Source organism: Tinamus guttatus, unplaced genomic scaffold (genome assembly GCF_059628265.1).
Source record: "Tinamus guttatus ecotype Peru unplaced genomic scaffold, ASM5962826v1 Tinamus_guttatus_pri_ptg000439l, whole genome shotgun sequence".
Taxonomy (NCBI): Eukaryota; Metazoa; Chordata; class Aves; order Tinamiformes; family Tinamidae; genus Tinamus; species Tinamus guttatus.
In genome coordinates, this window is record NW_028288973.1 from 1,585,981 (window position 1) to 1,610,065 (window position 24,085).

The 24,085-nt window shown below is 48.5% G+C and overlaps 2 protein-coding genes across 3 annotated transcripts; both read left to right on the forward strand.

The window, feature by feature from the left end:
• The first annotated feature begins 6,086 nt into the window (after positions 1-6,086).
• Positions 6,087-12,727, forward strand: EIF3D (eukaryotic translation initiation factor 3 subunit D). 2 transcript variants are annotated; one of them, XM_088531910.1, is made up of 14 exons: positions 6,087-6,217; positions 6,633-6,678; positions 7,047-7,183; positions 7,284-7,369; positions 7,885-7,957; positions 8,070-8,185; positions 8,402-8,534; positions 9,130-9,277; positions 9,462-9,592; positions 9,804-9,889; positions 10,109-10,238; positions 10,693-10,835; positions 11,894-12,174; positions 12,461-12,727. In XM_088531910.1, the coding sequence occupies exons 1-14, from the start codon at positions 6,095-6,097 to the stop codon at positions 12,496-12,498; spliced, it is 1,671 nt and encodes a 556-aa protein (XP_088388036.1). In that variant the 5' UTR covers positions 6,087-6,094; the 3' UTR covers positions 12,499-12,727. The 2 variants fall into 2 exon arrangements, with proteins under 2 accessions (XP_088388036.1, XP_088388035.1); XM_088531909.1 differs by lacking the exon at positions 12,461-12,727 and adding an exon at positions 12,290-12,393.
• A 2,401-nt stretch (positions 12,728-15,128) lies between these two features.
• FOXRED2 (FAD dependent oxidoreductase domain containing 2) lies at positions 15,129-23,702 on the forward strand. The gene is made up of 8 exons (XM_088531906.1): positions 15,129-15,655; positions 17,157-17,408; positions 18,147-18,416; positions 19,575-19,741; positions 20,416-20,581; positions 21,092-21,333; positions 22,228-22,398; positions 23,161-23,702. The coding sequence occupies exons 1-8, from the start codon at positions 15,129-15,131 to the stop codon at positions 23,424-23,426; spliced, it is 2,061 nt and encodes a 686-aa protein (XP_088388032.1). The 3' UTR covers positions 23,427-23,702.
• The last annotated feature ends 383 nt before the right edge of the window (positions 23,703-24,085 follow it).

Below are 24,085 nucleotides of genomic sequence, written 5' to 3' on the forward strand. Positions count from 1 at the left end.
TTGTGGGGACTTTCCTCACTCAGGCTGAAAAGCTGCTGCCTCAGTTGGCGAGAGAGAAGGGGGAAGTGGGGCTGCGGGCTGGAGGCAGCAGCCTTGCCCACAGCAAGGTGAAGGGAAGGTTGGCTTGACCAATATTGCTGCTTCCGAGAGCTCTGAGGGAAGGAGAAAGGTACTAGAGCAGAGAAGCACTGAGGAGAAGAACCAGATATTAGGCACTGACAGCACTTGCATTTAGCTCCTTACTGTGGAGACAGAGTTGCCTTAATAACTAGGCCTTATGCAGCTGAGACCTGACTCCTGACACTGTTCCCTTGCAGAAATCACTTAGTCTGTTTTTCTTCAACAGCTCCTGATGTCTGGCTTAGTTTTGCCTGGTGGGCTTATTTAAGCAGTAAGTTATCCATAAGATGAGGTAGGCAACTGGGCAGGAGCGTTTGTACACCACATTTAGCTCAAAAAGATCCTGATTTTTCACAAAGGTTATTGTCACACCGCTCAGGGAATAACCTGAAGGTTATTGAAGGGAATTGAGGGAATATTGAGGGTAATTGAAGGGAATAACCATGTGCTTCTGTGCTTGTAACAAATGCCTGTGTGTGCCATGCCCTGCCTGCAGTTCTGCTCACACATACCGAGATCCCATTCAGGGCTGCCCTGAGCATCTCTCAGGCACTGCAGAACCGCGGGGCACGGAGCAGGACGCCCGCAGCTGAAAGGATAACGCTAATTAAGCGCCGTGGAGGCGACGCAGTCCCCGCGCTCGCCACCACTCGGAGCCCCAGCCTTTTCCCTGTTGATGCTCCTCTTGTGTCTGTACAGCTTTTCCCAGATGCAGCAGCCATGATCTGCTTCTGCCTCTATATAAATGGCCCCTTGTCACCATCATTCTGAAGCACTTTTCATCTTTAATGTATTTCTCCCCGTGATGAGGTAGGAAGATGCTGTTCCTCCCAGCACGTACATCCAGCACTACGACCCGGGCCCGTTCTGAAAGGCACCGGGTTTCCAACCCGCTCCGAACGCGGCTCGCGGGAGTCGCCCAGAGGACTGCAGTGCAGCAGGGAGGCGCCGCTCAGCCCCCAGCCCCTGCCCCAGCCACGGCACCAGCTCCGAGCCAGCGGGGACACTGCCGGCACCAGCTGCTCTAATTGAGCCTTGTGGAATAAACGTGCGGAATTAGCCTGTTGGCTGCTGAGATTAAATTCAGTGCTGAATGCAGATCAAAGGAGACTGTCTTCCTGACAGTTAGTGCGGAGACAGATCAACGCTGGCTCCTGCTACAGCTCTGGAAAGTTCAGCAGCTGAGGACGAGCATAGACAGTGAGCACATTGCTCTTTTGATAATGCATAAGGTCCAGGTCCTGAAGATCTAGCAGAGATGTGACACTGATGCTAGTGTAAATGAAGACGGTCAAAGCCAGGCAAGAGACAGCACTAATTCAGAGAAGGACAATATTTCCTGTGATATATTCCAGGAAGACTTACCTAACAGCCTTTTCCTAGCAGCCTAAAAGAAGTGGCTAAAGCACAGCAAAAGTCTATATTGACAGCCTACAAAAGAAAATGGTTTATTCAGAAGAGGAAGCCTGTGCTTGCAGGTTTCTATATATCCTTGAAAGTGAGACGGGCTGCCCAAGCAGAAGTGGGAAGCACTAAGAACATCTCAAGGAGGAACAAGGAGAAAGCCTAGCAGTGTCTCTATCTCTGCCAAGAATACACGATCCTCTACCAAGAATGCACTCAGCCCTTCCCCTCCTTGGACCTTCCTGTACAGACATGATTGGACTGAACACATGCAGCAAATCGGCCAGGTGCCACCTGCTAGCAGCACAATGGGACTGCACAGCCAGCAAATTCAAAATCACATTCACAGCACACACAGAGGAAAGTTGCTCGATCGCTGTTTTTCCAGGATTTCTAAAAATCGTATCAATCATCACCCTGAAAAAGCTGGTGAGCAACTGTCACCCAAGGAGGGCAGGTTTATAGTTCAGCATCCAGACAACTTCGGAGAGGGGTGAAAAGGGAGCACAAAATGAGGCCATGCTTAGCAATGCAGGCACTTGGCCTGGGATAACAGCAGATTGAGGAGGCAGTTAAAAGTGCAACTGGAAAGATGAGATGCAAAGAGGAACATACACTAGGGAGGTAGGAGGGCCTCTCGGGCTGTGAACAGAGGGAGAGAGCAGTCAAAACACGGCTGTTTTCTGGTGGACAGTTATCCTGCCGGGCAGCTGAGCAGCCACATAGTTGCTGACCTGTGACAGGAGCCACTTCAGATACAGTGAAGGTTGCTTGCAGTGAGAACCCAGAAGCCAGCATTAAATCTTGCCACTTAGAGGAAAAAAAAAAAAAACAATAAAAAAGATGACTTTGGAAGAACAGTCTGATCTGAAGAGGTTTGTAAACATTAAGCTTCTCAGCTGGGGGAAGGTGTTAAGGCTGAAGATTATTTTTTCTGGTTTCTGGGTTTGTTAGGAAGTACAAGGCACTGGAGACTAAACATAAGGCACAGGCATACACTGTGCTTGTTTAGTTAAAAAAAAAAAAAAAAGAAACCACACGCTATTTTTGATGCATTTGCTATAAGATTTACAAAAGGAACTACTGGAAACTAACATTTCAGTGTGAACTTTAGCCTTCAGGTCCCCTTTATGAGTAGAAGCCCCGCAATAGTAAATGGGAATCACAATCACACAAGTCGGAGAACAACTCCTATCCTAAGGCCTTCTAAGGTGTCGCCAGTTAGGGAAGAGAGTAGCAATTTTTATAGAAATGGACTCTAACGGGTCGGGAGTTTTCGCTTGCTTTCCTTCATTTAAATCTGGTAAACTTCTGGTACCACTGCCTGAGCCACACATTGCACTTGCTCAGCAGGATGAGTCTGTTGTTGAGCACACGGCCGGCTCGCAGAACAGCAGCTCCTGAAGGAGGCCTGAATCGCTGTGGGAAGGAAAGGGAAGCGCTAGATTACGGCTGCGAAGCCCTTGGACTGAAACAGCCGTGAGGCCAAGACAAGGTGGCTTGTATGGACTTGCTAACAGCGCAAAACGGAGAAACGGGAAACAAGGCTGCAAAATCGGATAGGAGCAATTTATCCTGGCTGTTCTCGTAAGCATCTTGCAGGGAAAATTGATTAGTCCGATTAACTGTAATTAATTGATTAACTGGAACTGTGGATTAATGATCAAATGATTGCAAGAAAGTGTATTCTGAGCAACTCCGGATTTCACTGGGAAACTTACATGCATGTCATGAAAGCAAACAGCCAGATGGCAAATTATTTGCAGAAATGATGCTTGTGGTTAGAATGATAGGAACAGAGGGGTGGCTGCAACACTGGACCCCTGACCATAGCATGGCACAGGAGCTCACAAGCTGCAGTGTCTGGTGCTAAAAAAAAGTAGGATAAAGTTCCACGCTCACCACCACCAGTAAATTTGACCTAAATGTGGCAGAGAATCTCACCCTCACCAAGGCTGGAAAAACTTCTTAGAACTGAAACACATTCCCCTAGATAAGAAACCAGTACTTTACACTGGAGCCCAAGGGAGCATTTATTGCAGACAAGATACTCCCTGTGCAAGTTCAGCCCTCTGAACCATGCCTTGCACCCAACTCTGTCCCCAGAGAAGGTATTTTGCTAGGGCTAGGACCAAACTGCAAATAATCTGCCAGCTCTGGAAGGCAACAGCAGCATTGCAATCTGTTTTAAGAACCTCTCACAGAACTGGGAGTGAAAAGGAAGCTGAGGAAAGGAAGAGGAAAGGATTAAAATTATCAGCCTGTCATTGCTTGTCTTTATTCATTCCCTAGTCTAACTTTCCCATTGGGGTTTCCTGCCCCTTTTATCACTATCTCCTAAGCAGGACACGAACATAGCAATGTTCAGATTGAATCTAATGTATCAAGTCGGAAAAGGTGTATTTATCTGTTCCATGTAGATAAATAACAAGGAGGTTAGTTAGGCTGGGTTACAGCCACAGCAGTCCTGACAGTGCCCAAGTCCTCTTCTCCCTCCCAGAGACCCTCTGAGGCTGCGCAGCCGCCCCACAGGGTGGAAGGGCAGGGAACAGGAGTTGGTAGGATGCTGCAGGAGCTGTCTGGAGCTAGAATCCACCGCGCCACCGACAGAGAGCAGTGAGGCAGCTCCAGCACTCATTACATTTGTCCCCAGGAGGGCTGTTTAGGTGGGACAGTTACAAATTGCATTTTATAAACTATATTTCTATAAGTGGATTTTCCACTAGCTAAGAAAATTGCTTTAATAATCCTACTCCTGATTAATGGCAATGTATCCTGGCAAAGAAGGGACTGCTGCAGCTTCTGTTCTTTCTTAGGATGAAGAGTGGTGAATTTATAAATAAAAAAGAAAATGCATATCCCTCTGAAAGATATTGATCTGGACTCTTCTCAGATTAAGGATACCCAGGAAAATTCTCTAAAGAGTTAGCGCTTCGCCTGTGAGGTGAAGATAGCTAAACTGAATCTGCTCTTTTTAATGGCAGGGAAAATTGATGTATGTGAACATCTAAGATTTACCAGTGAATTTTTGCTCTCACCACCTGAGAGGGAGGAAGCATATCCCAGCTCTGGGATATAGACTGGGACCTGAGGCACATATCAAATTACTTTTTCAGGATCTCCCAGAAAGGCTATGGAGTTGAATCTGAAGTTGTAGCCCTACGTTTCTCCCCTAGCAGGTCAAGGACAGCCATCAGAGACAACACATGGCATCAAATACCATATTGTGAAGGCATCAAGGACAACTGCAATTGCCACTTTTCACACATTCTTACACCTCATAGTGAAATACTTGCAACAGCCTCTAAAACCCAAGGTCAGATGTATGATTAAGCAACTGCAAACAAGACTACCTTGCATTTTTTGCAAAACATTTTTATTTCAAGAGGCTAATAAAAAAAAAAAAAGTTGTGTCTGACAATTATATCGTGCTTCCCATTCTGATACACTGTCTTATTGATATGCTTCTTGTCAGGAGCCCTGTTAAAACTGTTCTCTATCACACACACAGATCTCCTGATTTCTAGTTCCACGTCTATGTGTGAAAACCTGTGAATTTACCTGCCGTACTTTGCACTGAGTTTGTTTCATGCCTGTAGAACAACCTGGCGCAAGTGGACGGGGGAAAATACTTGTTTTACTAAGCTTTAGGAAGAGTAACGTGCTCAAGCACTGCCAAAGGCAGATGTTTACTTGACCTGGCGAAGTCACCTCCGTGACCACGTCGCCAAGCAGCCCTATGACAGTAAGGAGCTCTGTGAAACCACCTGTGCCCTCCCAGCACTGCCCACCGGATCAATCAGATCAAAATCACCAAAATTGCCAACGTGCAGGAAAATTTTACTATCACTAAGGTCGTCCCGCGCCCACCCCTTAACCCTGTATGGTTTTGCACAGCTAACGAAGAGGCTGTGAGGCTGCAGCCTCACCACGATGATAACAAGTCGCCACCAGCAGCGGGGACCGACTAACTGCAGCCCAAAACGCGCTGTGCGTGACGTCATCTTACACGGGGCGCGAGCCCCGCCCCTCCGCGCCCGCCGCCCGCAACGGCCTCGCTCCCCCCGCGCCGCGGGGCACTCTGGGACACTGGCGGGCGCGCAGCGCGTCATGGCGGCGCCCGCTGCGGCTTTTCTAGCCGCTCCCTCCGGCGGCTCTATCGTTCAGACGTCATCAGGGTGACGCGGCGACGGCGCGCGGCGATGACGCGCTAAGGACGGGCCGGAGCCGCGCCGGGCCCTTTCTGCGCCGCCGCATCTGCCGCCATCGGGGCCAGTCCGGGGCCGCGCGGGTGAGGGGCGGCCGGGGCCTCATCGGGGCCGCGCGGGGGAGGGGCGGCCGGGGACGCGCGGCTGAGGAGCCATCGGGGGCGGTCCCGGTACCGCTGGGCCCCGGCCCCGCCTCTGCGCCCGGTTCCGGTCGGGCCGAGCCCTTTCGCTGCGCGCGGCCCGGCGGGGAGGCGGCCCCGTCCCTCCCGCCGCGGGCACCGAGCGCTGCCCGCGCGGCGCCGCTGAGCCCCTGGGCTCGGCGCTTTTCTTGACGTGTCCTCCTTGCTCCCGAAGGTTTCAAAATGGCCAAGTTCGTGACACCCGTGATCCAGGACAACCCGTCCGGCTGGGGCCCCTGCGCGGTGCCCGAGCAGTTCAAGGATATGCCGTACCAGCCCTTCAGTAAAGGAGACCGCCTAGGAAAGGTATTGGATCGGGCCCACGCATGGCGCAGCAGGAGGTGGACACCTCTGTGTTAACCCTGTGCTAAGTGACCCCTATGTCCCTTCTTACACCTCACCTGTGCAGGATGCTGCTGCTTTCCATTTAGAGCTTCTTTACTAATCTCTCCGTTTGGTCTTGAAGCAGTGCAAGGTGCTACTGTTTTTCTTTTAGAGGTTCTTACTAATTGCTATGCTTAATCTTGAAGCATTCTTTGTAGTGAGTCCTGATTAGCAGAGTTGTGAGCTATTACTAACGCCACCAAGCAGTGGTGGGAGCTAAAAGGGTTTGTTCCAGAATACATAATTAGCTTTTGCTGCTTGAGGTCCCGCACACGTGAAGTGAGAGTGGCCACGAATGTCGTGTTGCTACTCACTTATTTTGAATGTTTATCCTCAGGTTGCGGACTGGACAGGAGCCACGTATCAGGACAAGCGATACACAAGTACGTGAGGTCTGGTGACTGCGCCGGTCGTTTGTGCCATGCAAAGTTTGCTTCAAATGTCTTTCCTGCTTTCATGTTTCGTGGCAGCTCTAATGGTTAGCTATGTGTGTCAGCAGGAGCTCATTATGTTCAGAAGCGAGGCTCACCCTTGGGAGAGCTCCACAGGGCCCTCCCTGGCCTTAGGGTTTACTCCTGCCTTTGTACTGCTTCCCCATGGGTGCTTTTCTTGGAGGTTTGGAGGGAGAGGAAGGGGCAAGGTGTAAGTGCCCACGCTTCAGACCAAGGGGAAGGCATTGGTGGGTTTGTTGCCTTGAGCCCCTGGTCTTTTCCTCGGAGCTGGCTAGCCAGGTGCTGTGTTTTGTCTTCAGACAAGTACTCCTCACAGTTTGGGGGAGGCAGCCAATACGCCTATTTTCACGAGGAGGATGAGACCAGCTTCCAGTTGGTGGATACGGCACGAACGCAGAAAACCGCCTACCAGAGGAACCGTATGCGATTTGCACAGGTACCACCTACTTGATGAAACTCTCTTGAGGGAGAACTCGAGTGGTGGACAATTAAAGACTTAAACGTCTTTTTTTCTTTCCTTCCTCTCCTTTTCACAGAGGAACCTTCGGAGGGACAAGGACCGTCGGAACATGCTGCAGTTCAGCATGCAGACACTGCCAAAGAGTGCCAAGCAGAAGGAGAGGTGAGGGGTCTCGGATGCGAGTGTGCTGTAGTCATGTCAAGTGTGTCAACAAAGTTTTGATAAATCTGTCAAGTTACTGTAGTAGACAGTAACCATTAGAAACCACTAGAGCTAAGAGTCACCAAGGAAGAACTTCAGAATATTTTCAAGTCCTGTCGCCTGACAAGTCAAGTTGCCTCTGGTTGCAAGCATGCTTTTCAAATACCTACCTAATTTGGAGAGTTTCTAAACCCAGTTCAGAAAATGGCTACAGTAATTTTAAGTGGAGCATAGCTTTTCTGAAAGTTGTGTTGTTGTCCTCAGAGGAAATATTATTTAAAGAGGAGCTCAGATTGAAAAGCAGAGCTTGTAATGTTTCAGGCATCATGATCAACAGAGAGCTCAGCAAGTGTTGCAGTGACTTGGTGCCTAAAGACATTTTTCCTTTGGTGGTAAATTGGAAGTGTGGGAGTGGATGTGGCATCTAGGAACTTAGAACTTTGTCTCGATGGCTTTTCACATACTTGCATTTCTAGGGATCGTTTGCGTCTACAGAAGAAGTTTCAGAAACAGTTTGGAGTGAGGCAGAAGTGGGACCAAAAATCACAGGTAAATTGACTTTCTGGCCCCTGCGATCATTTAGTTTTCATGAGGTAACTTCTCCGTCACAAATCCCTATGTGCTGTGTCTCTGTCTCTCTGCCGATGCTGTCGCCACGCAGCAGAAACCGCGCGACTCCTCTGTTGAAGTTCGCAGTGACTGGGAGGTGAAAGAAGAGATGGACTTCCCTCGGCTGATGAAGATGCGCTACCTGGAGGTGTCAGAGCCCCAGGACATGTGAGTTCCTAAAACAGGCGGCTGCTTGCTTCCTTGACCACCTGGATTTTGGAAAGTAGCAGGACAAGGGCCTCCTGGCCCGTGCCCAGTGCTGCCATTGCAGCCATCAAAGCAGGAGTGATAAGGGAAAGCCTGACAGCCCCTTCAACCCTGTGGTATTTATGGGCAATTTGGTTTGCATGGGGGCACGAATAGAGCCTTATCATGTGTGTGCAGAGAGTGCTGTGGAGCCTTGGAGTACTATGATAAAGCCTTTGACCGCATCACAACAAGGAACGAGAAGCTGCTGAGGAGCATCAAGCGCATCTTCCACACTGTCACTACTACTGATGACCCAGTTATCCGAAAGGTATGTCTGCTCTTTGGCACACACCAGGAGTGTTTCCTCGTGCTGTTAGAGACCTCTTGTCACAGCTGGACCAAATTTAAGGGTCTGCTGGTAAAACTACGTCTTCTGAGTAGGGAGAGGTGGGCAGGAAAAAACACAGATCCCTCTGTTGTTAACAGGGAAGAGATTTAGTTGCTAACTTAATTTTCTTAGATCTAAAGCGCAGATATATTAATATAAAATTAGGAATATTGGCCAAGGAAAAGCTATAATTCTGGAAAGGTAGGCAGACTAGCACTTAAGCTATATTGGAAAATAAAAATGCATGTCAGATTGTTGAAGGTTGGTTTTTGGTTTCAGCTGTTGGAGATCTGTCCTTACAATACTATCAGCAATGAAGAAATTTCTCAGCCAGTTGGTTCACTGCTTGTAATACCTTTTACCTTGTAGAAGCAGGGCTCAATATGGATTGCTCTGCAGCTTTTTGTGTTTTGTATAGCAATTGGATTCTGAGAGTAGGGGAAGAAATTGTCAACACCTCTGCTCTGAGCTGAAAAGGGGAAAGATGTCTGCTCCCATTGCTGAAATGCCCTTTTCTCCTCTTTCTTACCTGTAGCTGGCAAAGACCCAAGGAAATGTGTTTGCCACAGATGCCATTCTGGCCACACTGATGAGTTGCACTCGCTCTGTGTATTCCTGGGACATCATTGTCCAAAGAGTTGGATCCAAGCTTTTCTTTGACAAGAGAGACAACTCTGATTTTGGTGAGTTTAAATTCATGCCCTAGTGTCCAGATTATACCTGAAACAAAGTGACCTTTGCAGTACAGTTACTAGCTGTGGAGGGTAACTTCAACATTAATCTGTTTTCAGTATGAGGCAAGAAACTCCTCGAAGGCAACATAGTTGTTCTTCTGGTGTAACCACTTGTGACTCCTTCTTTTCCCAGATCTACTGACAGTGAGTGAAACAGCTAATGAACCTCCTCAGGAAGAGGGTAACTCATTTAATTCTCCACGCAACCTTGCCATGGAGGCCACCTACATCAACCACAACTTCTCCCAGCAGTGTCTGAGAATGGTACGATCAAACAATCCTTGGTAGTAGGGTTGATGTTGTAGAGAGAGATTTAGTCTTCAGAGATTTTTGTTAAAGCTTTATTAACAGAGTTTATTCTGCACAAAAACGTTTGATAGGATGAAGATGCTTCACACTAGTATTGTGTGAGCCTGGAAAGAGGTGGGAGATAAGGTTCCTTAATTTTATTTTATTTTATTTTTTCCTTCTACAGGGAAAGGAAAAATACAAGTTTCCCAACCCAAACCCCTTTGTGGAGGATGACATGGATAAGAATGAAGTAGCCTCTGTTGCGTACAGGTACACTGCTGTCTCTGGTGCCTGGGTTTGGCAAGGGTGCACAGTATCAGTGTGATTTGCAGGCAAAGCTTATCAGTAGTTGTACTGTAGCTTTTCTGTGAGACAGATGTCTGGACCTCCTCACAGTGTCCATATGGAGGGTGAAAGGATTTGCCGAGTACCTCCATAGATCCAAAAGAGCGAGGGTCAGGAATAACTCCCTGGAGTGCTTGTTTGCAGATACCGAAGGTGGAAGCTGGGGGATGATATAGATCTCATTGTGCGCTGCGAACATGATGGAGTGATGACGGGAGCTAATGGAGAAGTGTCGTTCATCAACATCAAAACGCTGAACGAGTGGGATTCCCGGGTGAGAAAGAGCGAGGTCCCAAAGCTAGCTCTAACTGCTTCACTGCTGCCTGACATGCCAGGTATAGCGGGCAAGATGAGACAGACATCCGATAGGGTCCCCTTGGTTATTATGTTCCATCAAATGTAACTTTGGAGGGCAAGCAGTGCCTGGGAGTCTCCTCCAAATACAAGGTAGCTGGAACCCTCTGCTGTTCCTGTGTTTTGTGCAGTGGCAAGTCTGTTCAAATGCTTCCCTCGACTCTTCCCTTCCTAACCAGTTCTGCTTATGTTGACCAATACCTACTGTCCTCATTTCTCCCTTTCTGCTTTGCAAGGGATTTAAATGCCTGTTTGCATTCCTTTGTTATACTGTCATAAGGCGGACAAAAGAACTTCTGCATAATGCCAAGGTGGCTGAAGAAATGACTGATTCCAACTTGTTAGGGTGACCTTGGTCTTGATTCCCCTCTCAGTTTTGCAATGGAGTGGACTGGCGCCAGAAGCTTGATTCTCAGAGAGGAGCTGTAATTGCCACAGAGCTGAAAAACAACAGCTACAAATTAGCTCGTTGGACATGTTGTGCGCTGCTGGCTGGATCAGAATATCTTAAACTCGGGTAAGACAGGATTTTCACAACAAACATCTTTCAGGTGCATTTTCCATTGTTTTAAACACAGGATTTGTCGAATTAGTTTATGCGTAGAATGTGAGCAATTGTAAAATTCCCTCACGTTTGAGGTATGCAGAAAGAGCCTGTGCTGAGAGGACCAGCAGGGACCCTAGCCCATGTGAGCTGCTTCTCCTTGACATGGGATTGATGCGCAGCCATTGAGAGACCTCATTCGTGGGAGGCAGGCAGCCTGTGCAGTTCTTGGCTTATTTGCTGAGATTGCCAACAAGGGAAATACATTCAAATGCTGTGCTACCTATCAGGAATTTGGTTGAGATCCTTAGTGCATCATTGCTGAGAAATTGAGCTATGGCAGTACCTCCCCTGCACACGTTTTGAACTGTTGGCTTAGAATCAGTGGGTCCGTGTCTCATTATTGGTGGGCTGAATGAACTGCTCTGCGTGTTTGTTTCTTCCAGGCACGCAGTTTCCCTCGTGTCTCAGAGTAGGTTTTTTTATGGTTCCTTTGCAAAGCAGCAGCACAAAGCACATGTGAGTCCCTTAGCAAGGAGTCATTGGTAGATATAAAAACAAATGAAATGTCTGCTGCACCGTTTATTTTGCCTCTATCGAAATGTTACTAGATAGTTACTGTGATGCAAGTTTTTATATATACAAGTTTTATATATATACATTTACTCGTTTCTACTTGGGACTAGTGAGAAATGTTCACTAATTCAATTCTGGTGACTCTGCAGTTCTTCTGGATTCTAACTTTGTGATATGGGAGTGACTTGGTTACATCTGTTGAATCTAAACTCCCTGCTTAATCCTGCTCTTTTAAAGTTCTTTTTTTGTAGGAATAATTTTTCTATCTTTTGTACCATCCATTCTGATTTGAAGTAGTAGAAGGATTATGAGGTACACAACTGAGACACAGAAACAGCTTTTAGCCAGGAGATGCTGTCAGGTTTCAGTGTTGCAGTGTAAGGATGGTTCTTGCTGATGTTTTGTGTTGGGTGATCTGAATCTCCCGGTATTCCTTTGCTTTCTTGTCCTTCTAGGTACGTATCTCGTTACCACGTGAAGGACTCTGCCCGACACGTGATCCTGGGCACCCAGCAGTTCAAGCCAAATGAGTTTGCCAGCCAGATTAACCTGAGTATAGAGAATGCCTGGGGCATCCTGCGATGCGTCATTGACATCTGCATGAAACTAGATGAGGGGAAGTACCTCATCCTTAAAGACCCCAACAAGCAAGTGATCCGCATCTACAGCTTGCCTGATGGCACCTTCAGCTCTGATGAAGATGAGGAAGATGAAGAGGAGGAGGAGGAAGAGGAAGGTTTGTAAAGTGCTCGATAGTTACTTTTCAGTGACTTTACTGAATGAAAAAGGTTATATAAACTTAAAATTGCATCTAAGCATTAGATGTGGCTAATACAGCGACAGCTGTGCAGCCCTGAGGCTGTTCAAGTCAGTAATGGAAAAGAGGTTTGGTAATGACATTCAGAAAGTACTAAAGGGGAAGGACCAAGAAGGTAAGTAAAAAGAGCTGAGCCTTAGCACAGATGTTGTGCCTCTACGTACTGAGGAAGGTCTAACTTTTCTTTCTTTCTTTTTCTTTTAAGGGGCCGAGGGCAAGGGACAGGTCCAGAACACTGACTAGGAGAATGGAACTTGCCGAGGAGTGTCTTTAAATATGGCCAGGATGTGATGCGAGGTGCTCCTTAGTTGCAGTCAATAGTGGATGCTGGCTGCTGTTGACATCAGGATCTTTTTTTTTTATTTTTATTTTTACTACAGTTCTAGAAATGGGAGAGAATACAAAGTGAAACGTTAGAAATGTGCTACTACCTACCATGAGTGAGACAAGTCTGTGAATGCTTTCTAAGTGAATATCAAGATGTTGAGGGATCCCTCGTCTGAAAGCAGGCATGTCTGGGAGAAGTCCTACTCTCTAACTGGACAGCTGCTCTTTTGCTCTTTGCTGTCTAAAACAACTTGGGATTCCTGATCTATGCAGTTTGGGTGCTTTCTGTTCTCTGGGGAAAGACATTTGACCTGGAACTCTTGCTCCTGTGATATGAAAAAATACCTTACTGGTGGGTGCGTGTACACCGTAAAATTAGGCCGTCTCTTCCTTTTTCTATTATTACCATGGAAATTTTAAAGTTGCTGCGTAATTTGTTTGAGAAGGTCAGTTGCGTAACTCCCAATTACATGTATGTGGCCGTGACTAATAAACAGTTTTGCGCTGTGCAAGGAGGCCAGGCAAGCTGAGGTGGGATGACCTGCCTTTAACTGTCTGACTTCTTTGGTTTTGGTGGTTCTTCTCTGCAGCGTTTCCTCAAGGAAAGGAAGAGGATGGGGGTTTATCTAAGTGTGGGCATTTTTTTGTTGTTGTTCCTTCTCTCCCGGCCCTGTCCTTGTTCTCGAATTGTTCCTCTCCTCTTTTTCAGAGGCAGAGAGCAGAACAGTGTGTTTGGGAAAGGGGGGATAATAATTCCTCCTCGATGCTGTTGAGGGGTGGGAGTGGGGGTCTGTCTTTGCACGATGTTGTTCTTGAGGCCTAAAAAAAACATGCAGTCAAAAAAATCAATTGAAAGAAAATAAAGTCATTTTTGTTCTGTTAAAAGGTGTTCTGTGGTATATGGTTAAAATTAGTGGGTGAAGAAAAAAGGGTGAAAAAGGAAAGGAAAATCGGGAAAGGAGGGAGTGAAAACACCCCTCTGGAACAAATCTGGGAATTATATATATTGCACTGTGGGTGTGTGTGTATGTATGTGTACATATATATATATATATATATATATATATATATAACTCCTCGGGGGTGGGGCTTGTGCAGTCATTAAGGAGAGCGGAGGATTCTCTCGTTTGGGGCCCACAGCTTCTCAGAACAGGGTTTTTGAGCCCATTTTTGCTCCGTCTTCCCGCCGCCGCAGCGGCCGCCTCTGTCACGTGACGCGCGCGCGGCGGCGGGAAGCGGCGGCGGCGCCACGTGACCGGCCGGGGGGCGGGGCGGCAGCGGGGCGGAAGCGGCCGGGCCGCCGGGGCGCGGCTGCGGTTGCGGCGGGAGCGGCCCGCGCGCCTCGCCGCGCGCCAGGTGCGTCACTGCGTCACGTGCGGCGCCTCGCGCGCGCCGGCCACGCCCTTGCCCCCATTGGCCCGGGGTGGGGGGAGGGGAGGGTCGCTGGGGCCAAGCCCTGTCCCCATTGGCTGAGGAGCGAGGGCAGCGTGCGGGCTCCCCCAATGGGAAGGGGCAGGCAGCGCAGGGTGCCATTGGCGGGCCGGCCGGTGCCCTCTTTTCCCATTGGCTGACAGGGAGTGGGGGGAAAGGAGGTGCTTGCTCCCCATTAGCCAGGGTCAACTGCCCCCTCTTCCCCACTGGCCGCAGTGAAGCCGGGGGCAAGGAAGGGCTTCGTCCATTGGCTCCGGTGTCCACACGCCCTTTGCTGTTGGCTGGGGCGGCGGCGGGGGGGTGCAGGGCACCCATTGGCTGGAAGACTCTGGCTCCCTTTTGCCAATGGTTGACATGGAATGGAGGAAGGGGGCAGGAGTGGGGTTATCATGCAGTGCCACCCATTGGTTGGGGCAGCCAGGCCCACTTCTCATTGGTTGGCAGCAGGAAGGAGGTTGTGGGGCAGTGCTGCCCATTGGCTGAAGAAGCCAGACTCTCTTTGCCATTGGCTGACAGGGAGAGGGGCTGGGCCCCACTCTGGGTGCCATGGGGCAGAGCCATGAGGGCCACAGTGCCCCTGCAATGACAATGATAACCATGGGGCTGGGGATGAAGATGGGGTTGGAGATGGGGATGGGGATGAGAATGGGAATGGAGATGGGGATAGAAGATGGAGATGGGGTTGGAGATGATGAGGATGGGAAGGGAGTTGGGGATGGAGATGAGGATAGAGATAGAGTTGGAGGTAAGGATGGCGATGAGGATGAGGTTGGAGGTAAGGATGGCGATGAGGGTGAGGATGGAGATGGGGATGGGGATGGGGATGGGGATGAGGGTGAGGATGGAGATGGGGATGGGGATGAGAATGGGGATGGGGATGGGGATGAGAATGGGGATGGGAATGAGGATAGAGATGTGGATGGAGATGAGAAAGGGGATGGAGATGGGGATGGGGATGAGAATGGGGATGGAGATGGGGATGGGGATGAGAATGGGGATGAAGATGGGGATGAGGAGGGGAAGAGGATGGGGGCAACCGGTCGCTGGAGCAGCCCCTGCCCCCGTGACTCTCCCCCGGCGCTTTCTCCACCAGGGGAGGCTCTGCAGGAGCTGCCATGGCGCGCGCGGCCTGGGGGACGCTCCTGAGCGTGGCCTTGTGCGTGGGCGCCGTGCGCTGCGCCACTGGCAGCGCCGCCTCTCTGCACCACGACTACTGCATCATCGGGGCCGGCCCGTCGGGCTTGCAGATGGCCTATTTCCTGCAGCAAGCCGGCAGGGACTACGTCGTCTTCGAGCGCGGCCACGCGCCTGGCAGCTTCTTCGCCCTCTACCCCCGGCACCGCAAGCTCATCAGCATCAACAAGCAGTACACGGGCAAGTCCAACAGCGAGTTCAACCTCCGCCACGACTGGAACTCGCTGCTCAGCCACGACCGCCGGCTGCTCTTCCGACGCTACTCCCGCGACTTCTTCCCACACGCCGACGCAATGGTGCGCTACCTGGAGGACTTCGCTGCCCTGCTGGAGCTGCGGGTGCAGTACAACACGGCCATCATCCATGTCACGCTGGACGCAGATCTGCAGGCCTGGAACGGCCACTACTTCGTCCTGATGGACCAGAACAGGCAGAAGTACAAGTGCAGGTAATGGGCAAGCTGAGGACTGTCTATGCAGCTCTCCACAAGTGACTTCAGAGTCTCAGAATCAATTGGATCAAAAAGGTTGGGGAAAAAAATCTAAATGTTGCTTTGTTCCCTTGCTCAAAGCAGGGCCAACTACCTCAGGTTGCTCAGAGCCTTGTCCAGCCTCCTCCAGAGAGGTTGTGGAGTCTCCTTTGTTGGAGATCTTCCAAAGGCGCCTGGATCTGACCCTGTGCCATGTGCTCTAGGTGACCCTGCAGGGGTGCAGGGGGCTGGACTAGATCATCTCTAGAGGTCCCTTCCAACCTCAACCACTCTGTGATTCTGTGATTCAATGCTTGACCATCTCCAAGGATGGAGGTTTCGTGGCCTCTCAGAGGCTTTGCGCAAAGGCTTATCTGCCAGCATGGCCAAAAATATTTGCAATGATATATGGAGCAGATGGGAAAAATAACTGCTCCTGGAAAAGTGTTGCCTTCCATGAGGAGGTGTCAGAGCAGAAGTTTGCATTGCCAAAAAGCAGGTGGTTGGTGAGTGGTGGCACCTTATATTCCACAGCGCACAAACCTATCTCACTGCCTGTGGTTTCCACCATCAGAATTTCCATGCTTTATACGTAAGCTTGAAATCATGTCTTCTATCACAAGACTCTTGCTTTGGGTAAAAAAATAACTCAGTTGTACTCGCCATAGCCACTACTGCCTTTATTCCAAAATTGTGTCAATCAGCACAGTGACTTTCCACCTCAGCTAACCCAAATATGTTTAAAAAAAAAAATCAGGGACAGACATGTAATCTTGGGCACCACACAGCATGAGTGAATTACTCTACGAGTTGTGGGAACAAGGCTGGAACAGCAGACAGTGCTGCTGCCTTGAACTATCTGCTATTTCCTCGTATGTCGTAAAAAATCCCCTAAAATTTACATAGCAGTTCCTACAGTGAGATATTAAAAAGATTACCATACTTTTAGTGTTAGCGATTAGTATTAATTCTGATAACATATTTTTTATGAGTAATACTTAAATTTTAAAATATTAAAACCATTTCCTATTGCGCTTTAAAATTACTTTTGTTCCACTGCTAAAAGCCAATGCAAATTTTAAATCAAAATATGCAACATATAATCAACTTATGAAACGCTTTGGTATTCTAATAAATATTGTGAGTATGTATGAGCAATATATGAATATTAATGAACTACCAAGGGAGACCTAGGAAAAGAGTGGAGCTAATCTGTACAGCTGATGCATGGACTTTTGCTAAAAGGACATTACTAGTCTTCATTGGCTTAGTGACAGGAAAAATAGGAGTAGATCATTAAGAGAAGCTGGGGAGAGGTTTCTGTCCAGACCACAGCACCAGTTGCACCAAGCAGCTGACTCACTGTGGCTGGAAGTGGCACCTTAGAATGGTCTTTTGCAAAGGGAGGAGGAGACAGGAGTGAGGAGGTGGAAGGATGCTCCGATTCCTCTATGCCCTAATGGTGTCTGTGTTTTTGCAGCTCTTTGTTGGTGGCCACTGGCACATGGGTCCCCAACGTGGTGAACTTCCCTGGCTCAGAGTATGTTGAGGGTTATGAGACTGTGTCCATCAATCCAGAGGACTTTGCTGGCCAAACTGTGTTGATCTTGGGCCGAGGGAACTCTGCCTTTGAGACAGCAGAGAACATTCTGGGCGTCACGAATTTCATCCACATGGTGAGCCGATCCCGTGTTCGTCTCTCTTGGGCCACCCACTACGTTGGAGACCTGAGGTAGGAAACGTCTTCTTCTTTTTAATGCAGCTGGAGTATTATCAGGGGAGAATCACTTCTTGCCCAGGAGACTCGTTGGACTGGGACAGCAGGCACTGTGGTCCTGAGGGTCACTAAGGAAATGTGAGGCCGTTTGTGTTTAGGTCCTTGGCTTAGAACCAGCCCAAGTTTGCAGGTTCTGCACACAGGAGCTTTCAGAGCTCTTCACTGACCTGTGTGAAACATGGAAATGTTTCTGTAGAAATATATCATAAAAAGTGCTAGCTCCCAACATGATCCCGTGCAAGGGCAGCTCAGTAATCTGAGTACAAGTCTGGGGCTCAGCAGATCCACATCCAGCTACTTGCTCTGCCACAGACTTCCTAGATGGTGGTGAGGCTCTAAGCCCCATCGTTCAGATAAGGCTACTGGCACTCCTGTGCCTCGCAGAAATGCTCTGAAAATGAATGCATTAATGACTGCTCAGGGGCCAGGCGAGTGGTTGGGCTCCCCTTTTATTCTGCTAGGTGCACAGGGGTAACCACCCTGATGGGTTACGGGAGTGAGGCCTGGCACTGCCTCTCCGAGTGCATTACCAGCACTGCTCCCGTTAGCGCTGAGGCACCAGGGCTCACTTTCATCCTGAAGAGGAGAGTGGGATCCTGAGTAAACTTGTGCAGTGTCCAGGAGCTGGGAGTGAATCCTAGATGGCACCTCCTCCCTTCCTGTAGTGTTTTTTACATTCCCCTTCACTCGTAGAGCAATTAACAATGGCCTGCTGGACACGTACCAGCTCAAATCTCTTGACGGGCTTCTGGAGGGCGACCTAGAAGATCTGGCTATTGTCAAAGACAAGAAAGGGAAGTTGCACATCACGCTCCGTTACTACCTGGAGAACAGAAACACCAGCGCAGGCATTGACTCCATCACCCTCCCGCAGGATGAGCTGGATAATTTTGCCACCCGTGCACCTTATGACCGTGTCATTCGCTGCCTGGGCTGGAAATTTGACTTCGCTATATACAACAGGTGAGGTAAAAAAATAAAAAAAATAAAAAAAATAAAAAAAACATTTTCTAGAGGGAAGGAGATATCTATAGCGGTAGACTCTGCAAGGTCCAACCAGAGAAGAAAGGGGATGCTCAAGGTTCCTATCCTGATGCTACTGCCTAGTCCTCCGTGTCCCCTGAGTCATCTGGTGCTGCACGGTCCTTTGTTCACTCTGCAGCTACATCCATGAGCCAGTGGCAGCACATGTACCTCTGTCGTCTGACAGACAGACTATAGGGCTGAGTAAATGGTGTTTTTGTGACTTGGCTCAGACAGAAAAGGCCTGTGCCTTCAGAACTGAAGATCTTTGCTCCCCAGAGCATAGAATCATAGAATGCTTAAGGTTGGAAGGGACCTCTAGAGGTCATCTAGTCCAACCTCCCTGCACACGCAGGGTCACCTAGAGCACATGGTACAGGACTGCGTCCACGCGGGTTTTGAAGATGTCCAGAGAAGGAGATTCCACAGCCTCTCTGGACAACCTGTTCCAGTGCTCTGTCACCCTCACTGTCAAGAAATTTTTCCTTAAGTTCCTGTGGAACTTTTGGTGCTTCAGTTTGTAGATGCTTCTTCTAGTCCTATTGGTGGCCACCACTGAAAAGAGGCCAGCACCATCCTCCTCACTCCCTCTCTTGAGGTACTTATATACATTGATGAGATCCCCTCTCAGCCTTCTCTTCTTCAGGCTGAACAGGCCCAGCTCTCTCAGCCCTTCCTTGTGGAGACCGTTAGCCATTTTTTGAATGAGGATGGTATAGATGTAGATCAGTACAAAACATTTTGTCTGCTTTCTGTCACTGAGGATGCATTCTTCACTCCATCTTAGTTTGTCTCCCAGTACATCCTACAGCTGAAGATAATATTGATAGTTATGCTCTCTTTTAAAATTCACTGTCAGGATTAAGGCTGTAATTTGATCTTGTCCAGAGCTCTCTTGAAATGAGCACACTTGGCTTCTGGAAGACACTTATTGACTTCCTAGTGCTACAGAAAATACTAAATCCCACTGAACCCAGTGGAGACATGAAGTTCTGTGCATATCTTTCAAAATGACAACAGTTTTGTGCCTCATCAAAAATGATTTATTTTTCTACCCGTCTCCCTCCTAACATCCTGCTCTTCTATTTTGTGCATTAGATCCCTTAGACTGATGCCAGGAAAAGGGAATAAAAATAAGTATCCTCAGATCAAACCCAATTACGAGTCCAGAGGCACGCGGGGGCTCTTCATTCTTGGCACTGCTAGCCACTCTGTTGACTTCAGGAAATCTGCCGGGGGCTTCATCCATGGATTCCGGTACACAAGTGAGTAACGGGGTGCACAGGAGGGGCAGAATTGGGGTTCAGCCCTAGGCTTCAAAGGAAAAATTCATAGCTTACTGCTGGAAAGAGTTCACCCATAATCGGGTGCTAACAGTGAGAAGAATAACTCACAGCCAAGTTACAGCTGCATGGCAAGGTCCAAAGCGGAGGAGAGGCGAGGGAAGTGATTTGGGATCATATCTGAAGTCTTTCATTGTCTGTCTTTGTTTTGTCTTGTATCTCGCTTGCTCATTGTCTCCTATTTATGTAACAGAAAACATTTCTGCCAGCCAGATGCTCTGCCTCGTGATGGGCTCTGGGTGAGAGGTCTGTGCTTTGGAGCTAAAACCTACCAGCTTTGGCCAGTAGACAGAACTTGTGTCTTTGTGCCCATCCTTTTCATTAAAGGGCTGCCAAGGAGTAATGAAATATCCATGAAGACCCCACCTCTGCCCATTGCCAACCACTTACTATTGCTTTAGCTTTCTGAGGGCTTCTGTACTGCAATTAGCAGTGATCTGAGTGGTGAGCAGTAAGAGCCGGCGCACAGCTGAACTGCAAAGCTTATTTACTGTGTCCTGACGGTATCTGTGTATATTACAGCAGAGCCTGCATGTTTCTTAAAAGTGTAAGCTTGGATTTTTAAGTCAGATGCCTTTATTTCTCTCATGTCTTAGCTCGTGCAGTCCACCGCTTACTGGAAAACCGTCACCATGGTGTCCCCTGGCCATCCACGGTCTACCCTATTACACAGTTGACCAACTCCATCATCAAGCGGGTGAATGAGGCCTCAGGCCTCTACCAGATGTTCAGTGTCCTGGCTGACATCATACTGCTGAGAGAGTGAGTGAGTAATTATTCCCAGCACTGCACTCCATCATTTAATCCCTTTTCCTTTACCATTAATTCCCACAGTGCCACATACAAATTGCTCCACTGCTATACAGGGGCGTCAGCATCATGTAGGTAGCCACCTCAAGCCCTGTATTGCCACCCCAGCTGGTGTCACCAAATCCCATCCTGCCAATTACTCCTCTCTCCTAAATGGCTGAAATGGTCCAGAACTTCCTGCTGGGCTCAGAGGTGTAGTACCTTTTCAAGAGCTTTCCCTGAGCTATGCTGATGTAGAGGGATATCTGGGGAATGGTCTGGGAATATAATGGAGTCTTTAATAGCATATGCAGTTTTTGTAAGCTCTGCATCAAGTGCAGCACAGGTCTGTAATGACCAAAAAATACTATAATCTGATGACTTTTTGGCCCTATTCTCTATCAGCCAAGGGACAGATGGATCAGTTAGTTTTTCTCAGTCTCGCAGACAGAAAAGTCTCACAGGTGTGGTTGTATCTCTTAGGAATGCTACAGCATTTGAATACCTTGAAGAATACCCTGTTGGAGTCCTGGCTGAGCTGGAAACACAGACAGGGAGAAAAGCTGCCAACGGGCTGTTTGTCATCATCATGGAGTACGGGAGGAACTTCTCTGGGGCTGATAAAGATGTCTTCTACTACAACCGAGCTGTAGGGGAGGCCCAGCACGCCTGGCAGTCCAACTTTCTGCACCCTGTCATTTACTATTACAAACGCCTCCCAACAGGTAAGTTCTCCAGCCTCTCTTTGGTAGTTATCTAAAATGAGCAAGATCAAGAGGGCTAAAGATACTTTAGGGCCAAAGAGGAAGTACCCAAATGCATTGCATACTTTCCTTCTCCACTTCCTTCATGTCCGTCTTCCAGGACATATCTGCTATCACTACATGAGCTAAAGAAAAAGCTGGAAAATGGCAAGAAGTTTCCATCAGTCATACGGAAATGGAGCAGTAGGACTAAAGACCTCATATTTGAGAAGAGAGACAAACAAAGGTGCTGGCGAACTTCCCTATTCCCCAAAAGACTCCAGAGCTATTAGGCCACCATGAACATTGCCCAGCACCCTGCAGTGCATCTGTATTACAGAGTCCTGGCAGTCATGACTGGAGGGTTCAATGTCACTGCCAAAAGGAAGCTGCTCTCTGTTTTCTGCCCAGGTCTGAGGGGTCATGTGGTGATGGGAACTGCCAAAGGCAAGAGTTGGAAGATGAATGTTACCTCCAGCAAACAAACATGCTCAGAACAAACTTCCTGGGGAAATGAATGTGCTGAAACTTCATCTTTAGAAACACAGGGTCAGGCTGTGGCCTGACTTGCTCAGAGAGCAGGGTGATGGGTAACAGCATTAAAGCTTACACACAGTTCAGCCTAACTGGTAGTCCCTACCCAGAGGGAACAGGGCTGAAGAAACAGAACTGAAATGACAGGAAGTGCTACAGTCAAGGCTAACTGTAAAGTGGCAGGGGTGTTCAGGATGGAACTAGCAAAGGGTATTGCAAATGAGGTAAGGATTAGAAGGCCAAGGCAGGAGCTGGAACAGCTGCTGTTGCTGCTTTCCTCTCCCCAAGCCCGTTTTAATGCCATTTTGATTCTGAGAGATTCCTTTAATGTTCTCTTGGCAGAGCGGGAGATGAGATTTCGCCCCCCCGACTGGCCTCTCCCCCGCCCAGATGCCATCCATCACATCGTGGAGGATTTTCTGACAGACTGGACAGCCCCAAATGCTCACATCCTGCCACTGAGACGTTTCCTGGAGAACTGCCTAGGCACTGACCTGCGCAATTTCTTTGCAGGTAATGACAGCAATGGGCAGAAGTGGCAGCAGGAAGAGGAGGGATGCGAAGGATGTACAACAGGAGCAATCTCTGATGCTCTAGCTGAGATCTCCCTGTGATGAGCTAGTGATCTCTCACCTCTTTGATATGCTCCCCAGACAGTGAGAAGTGCTGGTGTGTGTCTATGTTCCCAAATAACTTGTGCTCTTGGTCACCACCAGAAAGAAAGTGACTACCTACAGAACACCCTGTTTTAGGGAAAAGTATACTAGGTTCAGTTCACTCCCTTTTCGAGCTGCAGTTTTATCTCCTCTTCCATTATCTGAATGTTCCCTTGTACTGTTGGGTACCAGTTCTCTTTTCACATATTGCTGATGGGATTTGTTGTTGAGAGGGATTGCTGGGATGTTACAACTGGAGAACTCTTCTCTGGGAACCTAACACAGGAAACCCACTTGGCACGCAGAGGCAAGCAATTCTGGGCTACCAGGAAGATGACAAGGGGATAGAAACTCAAATTCAGCTCTTTTTTTTTTTTTTTCCTGTCAAAGTGCAGACTAGGGATGCCATCCTACATCTCCCAAGCTCTGCACTATCAAGTTGGTTACTCTGCTGCCATGCAGGACAGAGTACCAGGTGGAAGACTTCTGACTCCTGTCCTTGATCCCGTTTCCCTTTTGTTCTGAATAAGTTTTCAAGCACTGAAGCATTTTCAAGCATAGGAATTACTCTCTGTAGGGTGTCTCTGCTGAGTCTGATTTTTGGTCCTTCTCCCTGCAGAATCCTGTTTCCTGTTTGCCTTCACCCGCCAGAAGCTGCCTCCCTTCTGTCAGCAGGGATATGTAAGAATGCAGGGGCTTGTGGGCACAAGGAGACTCCAGGGCCATGCCATGGAAGCTGGCCTGCTGGAGAACTACACTGTTACGGACTTTGCAGGCGACAGACTCCTCAGCAGCCACGAGGGGTCACAGGACCAATTGCTACAAGACCATGCAATGCCAGTCCGTCCATTGCAGCATGTTGTTAATGCAAAGGATGAACTTTAACCTTCTCACTCCACACTGAAATCCATAGGTGCTGTTGTGACAATATTGTAACAGAGATCTACAGCAGGACTCTTCCCTTTTCCATGTACCTTTTTCATGCCCAACCCTTCCACTGATCACAAATTGCCAAAGACCTGCTCAGATCTTGCTGTTACAAAGTGGACCAATGTGTTGTGGAGGCTAAGCCAGGAGCTGAAATCCAGTGATTCTGAGGCTTCTGCTTTGTACTTGCAGAGTTCAAAGTTGCCTGAAGACAGTGTTTCTTTTTATCTCACAGGCCAATATGTGCAGCAATGTCCAAGAAGAGAATGCAAGAATGCCCAGAAAACTTAAAATATCAGGTCCCTCTTCTGAGATGACACACTTGCATTCTGCAGCAGGCTGGTGCAGACTCTCTGATTACTGCATGGTGTTTGCCATGTGTCCTCGCAGATTTGCTCGTATGCTGGATCCAGAAGCGGTACTCTAGGCAAACTTCACAAACAATTTTTTTTCCCCAGCATTTGAATGATGGCCAGTTGTGCAACTTGAGTAGAGATGTGTTTTTTTTTTAAGTTAGAGTGTAGGTAGGGTAATTAGTCATTTTCCACAGAGGACTGCTATGTACAAGACCGCCATGTCGTGGGGTTGGACTAGATGATCTCTAGAGATCCCTTCCA